This window comes from Lepisosteus oculatus, chromosome 10 (assembly GCF_040954835.1).
Source record: "Lepisosteus oculatus isolate fLepOcu1 chromosome 10, fLepOcu1.hap2, whole genome shotgun sequence".
In the NCBI taxonomy this organism is placed as follows: Eukaryota; Metazoa; Chordata; class Actinopteri; order Semionotiformes; family Lepisosteidae; genus Lepisosteus; species Lepisosteus oculatus.
Genome location: NC_090705.1, coordinates 29,229,035 through 29,246,769, shown reverse-complemented (window position 1 = coordinate 29,246,769; position 17,735 = coordinate 29,229,035). Strand labels below are relative to the sequence as shown.

Sequence of the window (17,735 nt, the reverse complement as noted above, 5' to 3'; positions counted from 1 at the left end):
TGTTGTTTTAGCTTCATCGTTTTTTGAAGTAAAACAACAGGCACTGACAAATTAATTGGGCCCATTTAAATGGCCACCATGCAACTGGCTAAACATGATAAGGAATACTGATGAAACCCTTTCATCCACAATACACAATGGTCACAATGCATAACTTCTTTGTCTATGGTACCAGCTGTATTAAGTTTATTTTGAAGTTCTAATATCCTCCTCTATATTTTATAGTTATCATAGCTCACAGGAAGCAGATTTTGAAACAGCATTGCCCTTTAAGGTTAGTAAAGCACTACAAACATTTTTACTAAACACACTCTATGCATGAACTGTTTTCAGCATAGTCCATCAAGGAACAAACACGGAGTACAGAAATACAGCACTGGGCACTTCAGTACTATGCAGGTCCCAGAGGATGAAAAGCCATCCCTAAACATTTGTAGGACATTTTACGGCAGGACATTGTAGGGAAACAGAAATGATACCCTTCATATTTATGCCTGGCCTTTATCCAACTGCTCTACACCTTAATATGCCTTGGGAAATCCAAAACGAGGCTCTTTTTCTTTATTATCCGAACACTGTGATACACTGCAAAAGGTTTTCTCTATTTTTTTGCTCTATATCTGCCAGAAACAATCTGCACAAGAAACTGTATTTGCAGGATTGAACTGCAGCTCTTGCAAAGATGTAGGTAAGGTAAACCAGGGTCCTGTCTTATTCTGATTATCTGTGATGAGATGTAATGTAATTTATCCTACCCTTTGAAGTCTTCAGTTGAAGTGTTCAAGGTTTAAATAAAATAATGAGCTTAAAATGTGTGTATATCATTTTGTTATTTCACAAAACGAGACAGCAAGAAGAGTCTGAATAATTTTGAAAGAACTGTCATGAATCTAATTAACGGCTCAGTATGACAGCAAAAAAAATGAGGTCACACACTTCCTGAAATACCAGCAAACATGAGCAGTTCCTACTGGTCTAAATGAATTTATGATTCAAATGTAGTTGTTGACAAACAGCAATAAGTCAAGAAAAATAATTGGAAAAGCAAATAGGGCTTTTGGCAAATGAATACATATTTTTGTGACTGAAAAATATTACTTTTAAAATAAATTCGAAGAACACACGGCCACTGTATTCTTCACTGTATTCTTTAGGTGTCTACGAAGACATCTAAAATCTATGTTTCACATCAAATACTTAAGAAGAATATTGAGAATAACTTAAAAGGATCAAAAATCCAACAAGGAAAGATAGAAAAAATGAAGAACTGTAGTATTGTAAGTACTATATGTTTACAGCAATAGACTTTTTATTTTTTAAGCATTTAATGAAAAATTCATTGCCAATTGTTTATTATTACTTCAGAATTCTCACATTCACACTGAATGTCCAAAATATTGTCTTATGTGAGGTCACAGATATAGAATGTTTTTTCTTCTCTAAATGTACATTTTTCTTTATTCCTTATTCAAATCAGCTTGGCAGCTTCCTTTCATTTAGGACATTTATAATAACATATTTATGACCTAGTTTTGGCAATACTAAAACAGAAGGGGTTCACTGACTATGATTTTGACAAATACGTCCCTTATCAAGTTCAAGTTCAAGTTTATTGTCATTATACTCGTATACAGGTATATGGCATAACGAAATGCTATTTAGCTAGCTCTCAGACGATAAGTAGTACAAAAAAACAACAATACAATTGTATAATAAAAGAAAGACAGAGACAACAGGCAGTGTGCAAAAACAACAACAGGAAATGTGCAAAACAACAAAAAGGTAACAGGTAATGTGCAAAACAACATCAGATGTGCAAAAACATGCATCAACAGAATGAAATAGGGAGTTACCTTTTTGACATGTGAAGTAGAGGTAGATTTCAATGTGTGTTTGAGTTTTTGGTAAGAAAGAAGGCACTGTGAGGTTCAGATCGTAGGTGAGAGGTGAGGTGAGAGTGAGAGAGGCTGGGAGTTTAATAGTTTGATAGTGCGGGGGTAAAAACTGTCTCTGAGTCTGGTAGTCCGGGCCTGAAATGCTCCGGTACCGTTTTCCAGATGGTAGAGGGTCATACAGTGTGTAGCTGGGGTGTGTGGGGTCTTTGATGATGCTTAGAGCTTTCCTCAAGCACTGTCTGTCATAAATTATGACTTATGACTCCTTAATTAAATCATGCTTGCTTAGGCTCCAGCCTTTTTTTTACTTATTGCATTAAAACAAGAGAATGGGAATCCCAAATTTTATGCATTCAATTTTTAATTATTTTGTTTCTCCACTGACATTTTAATCCATGCAATTACATATCCATAACACTACAGTTGGGGGATCAGACTATGTCTCAATTCCCTTCAGAGGCCTCAAAACAGATTGCCACAGAATTAGTTTCAATCCAAAGTGAGACAAAGATGATCTAATTAGTAATTAAAAATTAAAAGGGGACTCCTAATAATTAAAGTGTATTTACAGAATCCATAAAGAGTATTAAAGGCCATGGATTTTTCTGCATGTCAACAGTAACTAGGGCTTTACAAATTATGAGGAAAGTGATAATTCCTGTGCTTTATCAAAATATCTATTAAACACCCAGGGCCATCTTTTACTCTCCTAACAAGCTAATTACTTTCTAATACAATGGTTTTTTAGGCAATTTTATTCATTTTTTTTAAATACATCGATTTTTTCTGCTTTTTAAAAAAATCTATTGCAATATATTTTCTCCCAAGGAAAATTAAACATTTGTCTCCATTTACAATTCCATCTCTGCATTTATAATGACCAGATTAAAAATTTAACTTCTGAAGATTTTTTCAAACTTGCCCAAAAGGTTCTTAGACATACAAAGGCTGAATTGAGCTTCTGTACATACAATGTACCACTTTATTACAGGCAACAGTGAGAGCAAATCAAATGTACAGTATCTCTGCATTTTTACAGTTGCATTTCTGACTGCATTTTGCACTTCAGTAGGTGCTTTGTCACAAGGAAAATGAACATTTCACACTTGTTTATTACATTGCCAGGATTCTGAGATATGTTCTGTTGCACTTCACAGGGGGAAGCCTAGCTTTATTCAACAACAGGAAATAAAACCAAACCACTCCCTCCCCCCAGAATTCACATCGTTTGGAGTTTCATCTTCCTTCATACTTCCTTCAGTACTTTTTTATGCTGTTGAACAATTGATTTGTTATGAAAAGCTTTTCCGATTAACTGAAGTGAAATGATCAGTGCTTTTCAAAGTCTGAAATATCCATCCACTGTTCTGTATCTTTCCATGGGCATGTTCTCATGTCAGGTAAAACTGTTGAAGAGCTGCAAATTTCTTGAGCATACTGTATTATTCTTCCCACTTGACGCATACTTAGTATAAACTCCACTAAATTAAAATGTAGGAACTCGGGTTATAAAGAAGCACTACACTGCTGAAATACAGCTAGAAGGGATGAAGACCAGACATACAAGTCAGATGCCTTGCAAATCTCAAGTCACACTTCATTTCATTTAAGACACAGTACTTTAAGGAGTCCATGTGCTCCCACTCCCACCATTGTAGCTCAATGTAGCCAGATGTCAGGCGCTCTGGGTTTGTCCTCCATAGGATCATATGGGTTCCAATTTAGGGGCAAGAAGATCAACTATATAACATGGCAATCAATTGCTACACTAGCAGATTTCAGAAAATGCAGGATTTTACTTTTACCACCAAAAGTAGTCTTCTGTGAAAGATACTGAATATATGAAAAGTGTTCTGCATTCTCCAAGCACTCATCATGAAACTAAATTGATGGCACCAGGTTATGTGGATCTGGAGTTCCCTGATGGAGGACTTTGATCTTCTTAATGTCCTGTCCCATATGATTCAGTAAACAATGTAATTGTCCCAAGATATATTTCTATTAAGGGCACATACTGCAGTAATATCAGTGTACTGGAGTTTGATGACTGATGACTCTCTTCTAATTGACTCCATTTCTAAATGGAAGATGTAATTATACAGTAAAGGCAACAAATGCTGTAATGTATTTTTCAAAACAAAAGAAGAATAAACTGTTTACACAACAGTGATTTACAGTAGTAAACTTAATATAGCCAGCAGCCATATCACCCTGCAACTCACAATTGGCAACCCACTGAAGCTAAGCAGGTGTGAGCCTGGTCAGTACCTGGATAAGAGACCTCCTGGGAAAATCTAAGGTTGCTGCTGAAAGAGGTGGTAGTGGAGCCAGCAGGGGGCGCTCACCCTGCGGTCCACGGGGGTCCTAATGCCCCAGTATAGTGATGAGGACACTATACTGTAAACAGGCGCTGTCCTTCGGATGACATGTAAAACTGAGGTCCTGACTCTCTGTGGTCATTAAAACTCTCAGGGTGTTTCTTGAAAAAAGAGTAGGGGTGTAACCCTGGTGGCCTGACCAAATTGTCCATTGGTCTTTACCAATCATGGCCTTCATCACTCTGCTCCCCTCCCCACTGATAGCTGATGTGTGGTGAGCGTTCTGGCGCACTATGGCTGCCACCTCATCATCCAGGTGGATGATGCACTTTGGTGGAGGGGAGTCCCCATTACCTGTAAAGCGGTTTGAGTGGAGTGTCCGGAAAAGCGCTATATAAGTGTAAGCAATTATAATTATTTTTATATACACAGGTATTTATAATAGACAACGTCAATAGCCTGTGCCATGCTAAAGAATGATCTCCAGCACCATTGAACAATTTCACTTCTCGCTCTTTACAAGTCCCTAAAAGACTTTGTCCCTAGACCTAGGTTTCAGCAGTACACCCGCTGAAACTTTGCTATCAGTCCTTCAATGTCTACTGTACATGGCAATTTGAAAACAATCAGATCATTTGCTGGATTCATTTTCCAATTTGTTAAGGTGGTAGTAAATCACTTTTGGATGGATCTTTCCCTGTTACATTTTGCAAGATTTTATTCAGATTTAGGAAGTGTACAGTAGTTTCAGCTTGAATGGATTTACTGCACTTATAATTCTCTGCCACTCCTCTGCCGTTTGAAGCTTAGCTCATTATGTTGTGATGCCATGAGAGGCTGTTTCCTTGCGAGGAGTTACTTTCCCCAGAGGGGAAAAATCATGATGGAATTCAGGATCAGGATTCAAAGGAGGGGAATTTGAGAAGCTCAAGTCCGCATACACACCATGTTTTGCAAATGTACAACTGGAAATGATAGAAACCTGTTTTGTGATCACAATATTTGTTTTCAGTTACATAATTTCTGAATTCATTGTACATACAGTATACTGTACCTGCCTCTTGTATGCTCCTGCTCCTTGAGTGGCAAAATAATGAGAAAATCCTTCTTTTTTGAGTCCTTGAAGGCCATTCACATAAAAACAATCTGTTAGGTCATACCAGCATATCCACTAATCTAAGGAACTGCAGTTTCAAACATTTTCAGTCTGCTAAGTCTTGTTATATTTGAGAAGCCCTCACACAACATTTATACTACTGTTGAAGTGTCAAGTGGCAGGCTCTTGGTAATTGTCAGAAATTCATCTTTGTTTTTAAAATCTTTGAATAATGTCAGCACCAATTGTCATTTTCTCTTTAATAACTTCAGCATCGGTGAATTATTTTTTATGTTTTACCAGTAGATGGCTATTGGGAAGACATTTCTGTGCTAGTTTTGCCTGTGTCCAAACGTTTATAAAAGATTGACTGCTGAGCTTATAAAATGCCCTTCAACTCTTCAACTGTACGAATCGTGCCATTTAAAGGATTTTTTTCTCAAAAAAAATTACATACATTGAGTTGTGCTGTTTATCAAATTATCTCTTCTACTTGAGGCTATAGCCAAGTGACAAATGAGACAAATGCTTGTCTTTGATGGGCTCATTTAAGAAAAGGTTAGATTACATTTTATATTTGTTTTTCTATTACAAAATAAATAAGATGGAATCCTCTTCTCATTTCTTTTACAACTTTTCTATAGTGGTGATTAGCATACTTAACACACAAGAGGAAAGGCTATTTACAGTAAGCTTTAGGTGATTAAATCAAGTACTGATTTAAACTGGTCACCTTCAGTAGATATCAAAGAAAGAAAGCAAATGTAACTTAATGTGAAACAATAAAAAAACATCAGAAGCCTTCCTCATAGTGAAATAAATAATTCTGTCCTGTTTTAAAGTTTACCCACATTTGGTTTAAGGTTATTCTGAAACAGAACATCGACATAATGATTTCTGGCAGTTTCCTGGCATACACAACTGGATAGCTATCCTCCTATAATTCTGTGGCTGAGTGTTTAATGTATCCCATTCCTAATCAGACAAGTACTTGCTTGTAAGGTGGAACAAAACAGCCTGCAAATCACTTAAATTAAACAGGAATTAAATAAAAAACACTCAGTTGATTAATGGAATGAATAATTAATGATATAGTGTACTTAAATCTTCTTACGATAAATGAGCACTTTTGCACAGTTTTGCAGAGGCTTAATCTTGTGGGGGTTTTTTTAATTATAGCATATGTGTTTTGTTTATTTAATAAGGAAATCAATTTCTAAAGTTGCTTGCAATTTACAAGACATCAAGAATCCCTTTATATGAATAGTTTGAGATTTATTGGGTGTTCGACAAAAAAAGAAGATGAATCTGCACAGAAGATGACTAACACTACTCAAGGTAGAGACCCCTTATATATATCCATATCCAAAATACCAGACTTCTAGGACCATAACTGATTCGGGTACAGAAAAGTTATTGTGGGTGTTAAAGTGGCATACCAATTTGCAGTACCTGAGAAACATGAAATCACTTAACTCTGTAAAACATTTTACATATATTTTAACAAAAATTAGCTGGTGTGTGGTGAGCGCACTGTGCATACTGTGCGCACTACGACTGTCGTCACATCATCAAGATGGATGCTGCACATACTGTAGGTGGTTGTGGAGGGGAGTCCTCATTACCTGTAAAGTGCTTTCAGTGGAGCGTCAAGAAAAGCACTAAATTATTATATTTAATAATAATAATAATTTTACCTCCTAACCTCAAGGGATATTTGGCATTACACAACAATGTCACTATTTTCTTTTATTCTCTGTCACAGTTTGATTAGAGAACTGAGAACAAGCAAGTGGCAAACGCAGACAGAAAAATAAACAGGATGTTACACAATATAACACAAGTCACACTATGAACAGATACACAATCCGTTAACAAAGGTTTGTAAAGTCCTGCCTTCTACAGTCACAAAAAAAAACGGGTCTGTTCCTATAATCTTAACATTAAAATGATTCACAAGACAAAGAGAAAGCCAACATCCTTTTAAATATAACAGAAAAAAAGTATCACTCTAAACAGATATTTACAAATGTTTTATAAACCATTTCTATGTTCTAAATAACCCATCACAAAAACAGTAGAATTTTTTTTCCTGTAGCATGTACTGTAGATTCCAACAAAAAGGAAATCAGAATTTACTAATAAATAAGATACCTAAATAATGAGGCCCAGAATCCAGTATCCTGTAGAGGTTATAATACATGTACAAAATCTGGCTTCAAACTTGATTCAAAGGAAGAACTCCTAAAAATTAATCTTGAAGTGATGTTGAGGAAGGTGACAACCTGTTCTCTGTTCCCTTCCTCTCTGTCTGTTCCTCTGTTCATTCCTGTCAAAAGACCTTTTCTGTTCAATGATCTATCCCTGTCATAAGGCTGCCATAATGGCCATAATGATCTGGTCACTATAAACTATTGAGTTTTAATAAGAATGACTCAATAATTTAACAGTGAGTTAGTTAAATGTGAGTTAATTATTAGGAATACGCCATCGATCATCTGTATCTTAGTCAAGGCAGCTGTGTAAATACAGCAAAACAGTTGACATTGTTCCAAACCTCCAAAATAAGGCAACTTTAATAGGAATGTTTAACAAACTGAACTAGCTATCCCACACCAGCCACAACAATATTTTATAAGCAAAATGTAGAGGTCAATTTATGTTTCTGTAGGTTTCGAACTGTTTCTGTATCAAACATGTACACTTTTTATATATTCATACAATCTGTCCTTACAAATAATAGATCTGATTTCAGAGAATATGGAATCCTTTGAACCGAATTCAGTGAAACACTGATGCATACAAATATCTTTCAAGCCCTGAAATTTAGATATGCAGATGAAGTGCAATTGCTAAATTGAATGTTACAAAAGGTTTGTTTGTCTGTGTATTCACAATTTCTAAGACTAACAAATTTGAACGCCAAAAAGGTACCAAAACTAGAAATAATGAGAGGTAAAAAAAAATTCTGCAGAGAAACATGAGGCACTACTGCTATTCAACCTTCTCTGTAGGCATGTGATTCAGTAAATCACAAACAACCACACAAAAACCTAAACTGTATTTTACACCAGTCCAAAATTATCATAATTTGTATCATTCATTCATGGGATCGGGCAAAGATGTTTTATTCTGAACACCAATAAACTATACACATTCGTACTGCATTTATCATTGTTGACTGCAGGCGGAATATTCTTCCCAAAAAAGCACTTCATTTTAAAGCTGAACTACTGTATTTGTTCTTCAGATACATTTTAGGACTTGGAGAAGCAAAGTGATATTCAATTTAGAGGCTGTAAAGTTCAAAATGATGTTTGATGTCCCACCTTGTTACTGCCTTGTTTCATGGAAATTCAGTGCAACTGGCTGTCATACTGACAATAAGAAAAACTGTAGGAATAGTGATAAAACATCAGGTCTGCTAAGCCATAGAAACAGTGATTGAAAAAATGGATAGAAGCAGTATTAAAACCATGTCATGTTCACTATTCTTATTCTAAAGATGTGTTACGGCTCCTTTCCGGTAATCAAACCAATTGATCATAATTCATATAATAATTATTAGAATGTATCTGTTCTCAGATAGAACAAAACTATTTTCAGTTTTATGTGCATACATTTTTCTAAATCCCAATAAGTGGTTACAATGATAATTTTCTATTAAAGAAATATTAAGGATATTTTTTATTTAAATAGTAGTTTTTATTCCATAATGTTTTTACTCTAACCAGTATACTGTATATCCATGATAATGTATACAGTAAATCCTAAATGTTATGAAAATAACCTACAGTTGAACTGAATGTTACTATGGCAATGTCACAATCCATTCTACATCTTATGATGTACAGTATAGGCGTAAGCATTCATAAGCATTTTGATTCTAAAGAAATTGATACAGTGACAGAAGAATTCCCTTTTCAGGCTGCTCATGAATATGTAAGGTTCCTGACCACACATTGTAAGTAAAGGGCTGTGGACACAATGATCATGCACAGACTTTCCTTGACTTATCTCTTTAAAAGAGGCCAAAATGGGTGTCTGTTTACCTGCCAGACGCCAGGCTGTGCAACGGCTGGTGTTCTTCAACAGTAGGTATTGCAGATTGTTAAAAAAGAAGCTGTTCATGGGCCAAACTCTTGTGTGTTAAATTCAGCTTGAAGCTGTTTTATAACCCTTTCCAGGCACTCATCACTGGTGGAGGGCAGATAAGAACCAATCAAAATATTTTTCCTCCAATGACAGCGTTGTTTTCACCAGTAGTACTAAAAGCAGAGCCAAGTTTTGGAGTTGCATTAAAAAGAAACGTAAAGGAGTTGCTATGAAAAAAACCTCAGTTTGGTTTATCTGTTTAGACAGGTCTTGCCAATCAAAAGTCAGCCTTAAGGGACAACTCAGAACAATACAAAACACAAAAAGCTGTAACAATCTTTCACAAATCAAGAACACATTATCAAATAAACTTCTACATTTTACAACACTTGCAGCATGGTGGTGCAGTGTGAAGCTCTATCACTTTACAGCTCAGGGTCCTGGGTTCAAAACCAGCTCTGTGTGGAGCCTGCAAGTTCTTTGTTTGTATGGGTTTCCTCCTACATTTCAAAGACTTATTGCATAGTTTATCTGGTATCTCTAAATTGCACCCTGTGTGTGTGTGTGCCCTGCATTGGTTTTGCTATTTGTCCAGTGCATAGTCCCACCTTGTGACCTCTGCCTGCTGGTTAGACTCTGGCTCACTTCAAACATCTAAGGATATAGTTGTCACTGAGAAAGGACAGATGAAGTATTCAAGTCCTCTGTAAGTCAGAATTAACAATAAATTGGGAATTATTGCCTTTCCATGCTGGGTTAATTTCACAGCCAGTTAAAAGAATGCCACTTATTTTAATTGACACTACAAGGTGGTACAGAATAAAACAGTGTAGCTGGATAACAGATAAACTTTATGAGAGCTCAAAGAAAGAATAACTTCCCTTTTTCTTTATTATATACTACATTAATTTTAAAAGTAGATAAAAACATTGAGAATACTTAAAAGAATGGATTAGAAAAAAGGTACTTGCTAAACAAAATAAACAAGTACCCTTTGATGTGGTGTTTTGTCATTTATGACTACCGTATTTAGTATAGTATATTTAGTTAAAATTACTTTATGCATTACTTTAATGGAACAATCGCCAATATTAGGAAGCCAATCATAACAAAATGCTGCATCCAGTATGAGAAATGCTACTACTGTATGTCCCTACTGCCTGCTAATAATAAGGCTATCACTGAAACTGTCTGCATAGCTAAATCTCCAGGCATTATCTAGAATAATTGCCCAAACCAACTGACAACATTTAGCTTAGATCTCATACCAACTAGAACATTAAAAGACTTTATACATTTGCCCATGTAACAAAGCTCATGCACTCAGCCAGTCACTGAAGTGACGTAATCCTCCTCAGAAATCTAGACAGTGCAAAACTCTGGGATGGCAGTCTTGTGGTGCAGCGGAATTCTCTGCTGGCTAGAGAATAATGTTATATGGCTCTGGGCTCACTAGCACCATGTGTTGCCTTCTGGTTCAAATTGTAAAAAAAAAAACCTTACACTCAGACAAACGATGTTTGTTCATATTTTATCAAGGTACATATAGAGTACAGAACAGCTCTGTCCTTGGACTAAAACTATTTTCCCTATAGGTGCTTCCACTAGATGACATAATCAGAAAACAATGTATTGTAAACTTTCAGTCATGCCTCCTCAGCCATAAACAATCTATCCACCTGTATTCCTGACAGGATTCTTTTAAATTCAGAAAAAATCAGATTTTACTAATATGAAGGAAGAACCTTGTCTTAACTGTTGTGAGTGAGTAGAGAAACCAGCCTCACCAAGGTACATTGTGGCAAATTGTATTAATGCCCTCAAGGCTTGTTTTTGATAGGTCTAGGTGTTCTTGGATTACTTACACTCAGAAATCTGCAGTCTCTAATTAAATATCAACTAAACTGTAACAGCTGTGAAATGATCGCTTTGGACTGGGACTGAAATGTCAAATGGATTTCCTATCCAGAGACGTCCACTGTAGTAAAGTATTTCCACAGCTGATTGAGGTGATCGAGATGTTCAGTTATGAGGCTTTTTAAATGCTTTTTTAAGAGGATTTTGCTTGTTGCAGTGAATTCTGTCAGCATTAAAAAGCACTGAAGGGGATTTTGTTGGACTCAGATACCCGAGAAGTTCCGTTTTTTTTAATCATTGCTTCTACTTTGTCATGCATTTTGAACACTGTGATGGCAATGCCCTGGACACTTAAGTTCATTTCATTCCCACCCGAAAATAGTCTGCCAGATCTGCTAGTTTCTGTAGCCAGTCTTCTTTATGCAAGCAAGATGAGAACTCAGATGGGATGGCCATAAAGATTTGCTGAACTTCACTTCACTTCACATTTCAGTTAAAAAAAAACACTCAAGGTGTTGTAAAATCCTTTAATTCAGTGGGTGAGCTTCAGTGAAGTTAACTATTTTCACAGAATCATTCAGTACTGACAGGAGTTCTCCTGGCATAATTTAAGGGCCTCTCAATTAATATACAGTATACCTAGGAAGCCAGTGGAGCAACCTTCTTGATGTGAGCTACCACTCCTCTATGTCCATCATCACTGATGCAATTGTCATTGACAATCAAAGTCCCACACAAGCGTGCCCAGTCAATTTCATTGGCTTTTGTGAAAATGTCAGTTAAATTAAAAATATATCCCCCGTTGCATGGGTGAGAAGGGGTAGACAAAACCAAAAATCCTCACATTCTGTATCCTCAAATAAGTAATGAACGCAAACCAAAAGATATGCCAGATTTGCAACGTCTGTCGGCTTGCATTAATTGTTTCTTTGCCACACAGGTACTCAGCGACGAACATTCAGCTATGTCCAATATCCCCAAAACCCCAAGTAATCAAGGAAACTAACAAAGGCTATTGTGTTGACCAAACCCAACCTTTTTTCACAATCTCTTTATTTTGTATCTCTCCCCTTGTTTGTTTTACCTTATCTATGCGGAACATCCATTGTGACAAAACAGGAGTACTTCAACTATAATTTACAGTACCTCAAAGAACTGTGTCAATGCTCCAGAAAATCTAATTTTTTTATTTAGTTTGAAAACTGCTTAATTAAGTGTATAATTTTAAAAGGCTGCTAAGTGTTAGAGTGTATCTTATCATGTAATTCATGTATAACTGTGATCTTCCATTCAGTTCCTGTATTACACTTTCTCATATTCTATTTTCTCACTGCCTGGATGGATCCCAGTGCTGGGATCAGATGGTAAGCACACATGTCCTGATGGCCAAGGACATCAGAACCTGGAACAGCAGATTCACAATAGCAGACCCAGGAATCTTCAGCTAACTTACTTGGATAACCATGGCGACAGAAACCGGAGAGCAGGATATCAGCCAAGACCCCAAAAAAATAAATCCCAAGAAGTTTATTTTCTCCCTCTGAGAATTTTTTATCCTATTCTCTGCACCCAGTGGTCAATTGTTATTATTGTGTTAACTGGTACATAAGTCTGTAAAGGGATCTGTAGCAAAGTATTGCAAAGGGAGTTATAGCAAATAAAATAATTTATTGATTGATATTTAATCCTATTTTATCCTGTTTACTACATTGAGAAGCCATCAAATGTTTAGTTGCTTGTCATTTGAAATTCTCTAATTAATCTTTTACAGTTGAAAAAATTGGTCTTTCTTCAACTGCTCATGTGTGGGATTACAGTGTGGCAGCAGCTCGTTGTCTGACCGGAAGGCGTTACAGGGGGTGATCAGGTCAGCCCAGTCCATCATTGGAGTACAGCTCCCCTCTATTTTGGACATTTTTACAACTCGCTGTCTCAGGAAGGCTAGAAGTATCGCTAAGGATACCAGTCATCCTGGTTTCTCATTTTTCTCCCCCCTTCCCTCTGGTAAGCGTTATAGGAGCATAAAGGCACGAACTTCCAGATTCAGAGACAGTTTCTTCCCACAAACTGTCAGATTACTGAACTCTACCCCTACCACTGGCTCACACTGATGTTGTATGTTATTTAACTTGTTGATGCTGCTGTTGTTCTGTGTTTATGTTTTTTTTGTTGGTGTTTCCTTAATGTCTTTGTATTAAAGCATAGTTGCAAATAAGAATTTAATTGCACTTGTGCATATGGCAATAAACTGAAATGAACCAAACGTCCTAAACAACTTCATAGATTACTGAAATAACATAGAAAAAACAGAAAATTAATAACATGGTGCAAAAACACTTAAAATCTGGGAAGGTCTGCTCTGAGATTAGACAAGCTCTGAAAAAATGTGCATAAGTATAAGATGAAATCAGTCAGAACTTGTCAGACACATTGAAGTGACTATTCCTGTCCCCGCCATCTTGAAAATGCCTAATTCATATTCTCTATTGTATCTTTGAACAGATTCACTTTTGTTTCACAGAAAATAAAATGTTATGTTATACTAAAGACTTTGACAAAGCTGCTCTGATGTCCTTGGCTACCTGTATCAGACTGCAGCTGCTTTAATCACACAGACTGCATCTGATTGAGCCAAACAGTGATTAAAATATTGTGTAACATTTTACACAGGTCTAACACAGCACACAGGCTGGCACACGTTAATGAATGTTAGATTCTAATTTGTATTTCAATGTAATGGTAGCTCCTGGCATATCAGACTTTGTTCTTTTTTGTCTAGCTTTTATTTTTTCATTGGTCCCATCTTTATCAGATCAAAAGTGAGAGCTTCTTTAACGCACAATATATTTCCTTTCTCTGACACTTAAAACACCATGCAAAACTGCTAATAAACCATTTGCAAGACAGTAGTTCAAAAGACACCACTCACCTGCTTTCTGGCACTGCATTATCTTTTCATATACCCCATCAGCATTTTCAATTAGAGACTTGCTCGTCTGAATCATCTGCAAAAGAAATTTAAATATACAGTAATTATCTTGGGGTTTGATTTATTTTGAAAATGTGTTTAGGAAACATGAGGAATGGAAAATTATCAATGTCTGTTTTGAAGGAAATTGAAAAACCACTTCAACTGATCTACCCAGAGGGTGTAGTTGGTGATCCATAGATTTGGGTTCACAATCCACGCTATATTTGAACTACTCAGTAAAATACAAAAACAGTAACCTCATGGTGGTTATATTTTTATTAAATGTGTAAAAAGTTATTTCCTCCATTTCATAAAAGTTGTTTATTAGTATAAGTTACATCTTTTTTTTTAATTTTTTTGTGTTGCACATAAACTAAAAATCTTTCATTTTCTCTCCTTGCTTTTAAACATGACTATTTCACTGTAAATGTGGTTATTTCAATAATATAAACAGCAATAAGCACAGCTTGCCTAATGATCTGCTGTCTTAACTGAATTAGTTAAGATTACCATGACACATTATGAGATAGTTTTCAGATGAGTCTTTGAGTCTACTGCTTATTCTAAGAATAACTTTGCATCCTTGACAGATTCCTCTGAGGGAAATCACTTTGCAACCTTGACAGATTCCTACTCAAATTATTTAATGGCTGGACTTATTATCCCAGACAACTTTATGACACAAGATTTAATCCTAACATGCTGATGTGAGCTATAATAAATAACCATCTTCTAAATATTAGAATTTAAACATACTGTATACAAAAGTTATTTATATAAGACAGTGAGGTAGGCTAGCCCTCAATGTGATGACCTATGTCAAAGAGAATGATCATCAAACAGCTTCCAGCTTGGATTCTGCCTGAGGGGAACTGGTAGATGGAGCTCAGTCTAGCTAGGTCAGCCTCTGTGTTTCATGCTACTGTAACAACAGGTAGACAAGAAATTTAGTGAAACCCATTTGGTTTTGTCAAAGTTTACTAAAAGAGAGGATAGTATTCTCAAAGTAAATCGGGTACCTGGCTGTGTGAGGGATGAGCTTCATCCAGGATGTTAACTACAGATGACCTTCATTAAATATAAATGGCTGCAAAAATAGTAACTGCTAATATATCTTCCTTTCCTGCATAACAGACTACAGATACAAAAAGTCAATAGAAACTACATTTCAGTTACAACGCTGAATAGGATATAGCCACAATTAGCCCCATCTGAATCACACAGCAGAGCTGGGTTTCCTCCTTGTATCACACCTTGTTTTCTGTTTCTTGACACAGATTTGAAAACAGACACTGTAAGCAAAGATGGAGGATTTAAAATGAATACATTTCAACAGTTTTTTTTTAAACTGTCCAGCTGAACACAAATCAACTTCACCCTGAACCACTGTCACAGGATTACAGCATACTTTAGTTTAAGGTGTTACATGTAATCCTGTTAAGTCATATGAATTATACTTAAATCTTGGTTACAAACACTTAAGTCTTTAAAAATCATAGAGGTAATCTTAAATTATTTACTTAAATGTTGTTATTCACTAGAATGTTATTTTAATTCTGTAGTAACAAATATTATGTTTGCATAAAACCCACATAATAAAACAACATACAGTACGATTAAATGTTGAGCTCTATTTTGCTCTGTTGTTTAACCCTGTTGAGTTATAAAAATTCAATGGTTATTCACAAAACAACAATTCAATGGCAATCTGAATGCTGTTGTGGGCTGAACTCAAAATTGCCTGTAATATATCTTTGCATTTTCCCCAGAGTTGCTCAAATTAGGCAAGTTCTTCTGCATTTAAAAATGAACTGTTCTGTGGGGCCTACTGAGTGTCTCCTGAGTCTTAAGATGTGACATAGATGAATGTAATTGGGATTTGCCAAACAGCAATGCACAAGTTCTCACTGTCAAAGTAGAGCAGGCTTGATTCCAGGGTTCAATGGCTCATTTTGTAATGTAAGAACAAATAAAAACAAAACAACATTTCAACACCTGCAAAAATATATACCCCCAGTAGAACTCCCTTGAATCTTCCAATATTGACCCAATATTGACCCATACATTTTGGTTGTATTATAAATAAAAATAAAAAGGGGGTGAATAACAAAACTAATAGAAAAAGGGTACCAAAAGGGCAACAGAAACGCTAACTTTGGGAAATCACTCTGGTATCCTGGTTGAGTGATTGGGCTGTTTCTTCTACAGACACAAAATGGTAACTAATATTATACTAAAGCACAACACAACCTGACCCGGTAATGGAATCTTGTGATTGATTGTCAACCTTGAAAAAACTAGTCATATGTGCAGTGGTAGACTATTTGCAGTTTTGTATGTCTTGAATGAGAGCTGCCCCAATTTTTGGCTGAGTTGGACTTGTAATGGATGCAAAAGACAAAGACTCCACTGTATGAATCATTGACACAATACTCAAAAAGTAATTTGACTCTGTCGTGTCTATAAATATAAATAAATGCTCTAGCACTCTCTCTGTAATTAAATCACAGTTCTGATGACAAATGAAGAATTTATTAATTATGTTTTCCTTTTGGCCAACTGATGATTTGGCAAGCAGAAAATCACTCCACACGTTGACTGAGTTTAAATTATTTTCTATGAATTTGTTGTTAAACTGTTCCTATAAATCTTGGGGGCACTGGAGAAGGGTGGAGGAGTATAAGCAGCGACCCTCTTGACATCGCTGTTCTTTCTGCTTAGATTAATCAGGTAGAATAGGGGAGGAAAGGTGTAAAGAAGAGGTGGGACGGTGGGAAGAGGCATGTTCACATTTACGCACTTGAATGCGGACAGTAGGTCCAGCTCCTGAACTTGCAAAATAAAAACCTCCAAAGATAGGGTAGAAAAGGGAAGGAGAGTTAGATGATCCTTAAGTTCCTCAGATAAGCCCCTTCTGAATTGGAAAATTTAGGCTTCATCATTCCAGGACAGGTCCACGTCCATGGTCCAAAAATCAATAAATGTATGTAATCTTGGAGGCGTCTGTTTCCTTGAGTCAGAGCAGCTCACCGGAGAGCCGTAAGATGAGCTGATGAGGCTTGGGTGAAGACGGGAGACTTGCCCGTCCGGAAAGGAGAGAGATGATGAAAGTAATTCTTTCCCCATCAGAAGGAAAACAGTCTGGGTGTAGTTGGAAGAGGAGACAGCACTGGGTCAGGAAGCCATGGCACTTGATTGGATCACCGTTAAACATATATATGGTCGGAGAGTTGCCGCACTGTGTAATGGAGTTGCGTCAAGGCAGAAGAGTAGAAACCGCATGATCCATGCTTTGGCCCAGTGATTCCGTAGCAAATTCGTGAAAAAAGATAGAATTGTATGCAGGGCTTTTCGGAAGGTTGACTAGCCAAATCTTCAGGATGAGAATCAAGGACGGTACGGAAGCGTACGTCAAGTATGCAAACTTGAATATTGCAAAGCGCGAGTACTAGAGTGAGCTCTAAAAGACGTATCTCAGTAACTGAGCAGGAAGGTGAGTATGA

General features: G+C 36.4%; 1 protein-coding gene across 1 annotated transcript in view; it reads right to left on the bottom strand.

Annotated features, from left to right (window-relative positions):
* The window catches only part of LOC102689679 (inactive phospholipase C-like protein 2), a 108,587-nt gene that overhangs the window by 10,841 nt on the left and 80,011 nt on the right, over window positions 1-17,735 (bottom strand). The window contains exon 4 of the mRNA XM_006635816.3: window positions 14,191-14,266. Within this exon, the coding sequence (XP_006635879.1) occupies window positions 14,191-14,266 (76 nt within the window). The remainder of the gene's footprint in view (window positions 1-14,190; window positions 14,267-17,735) is intronic.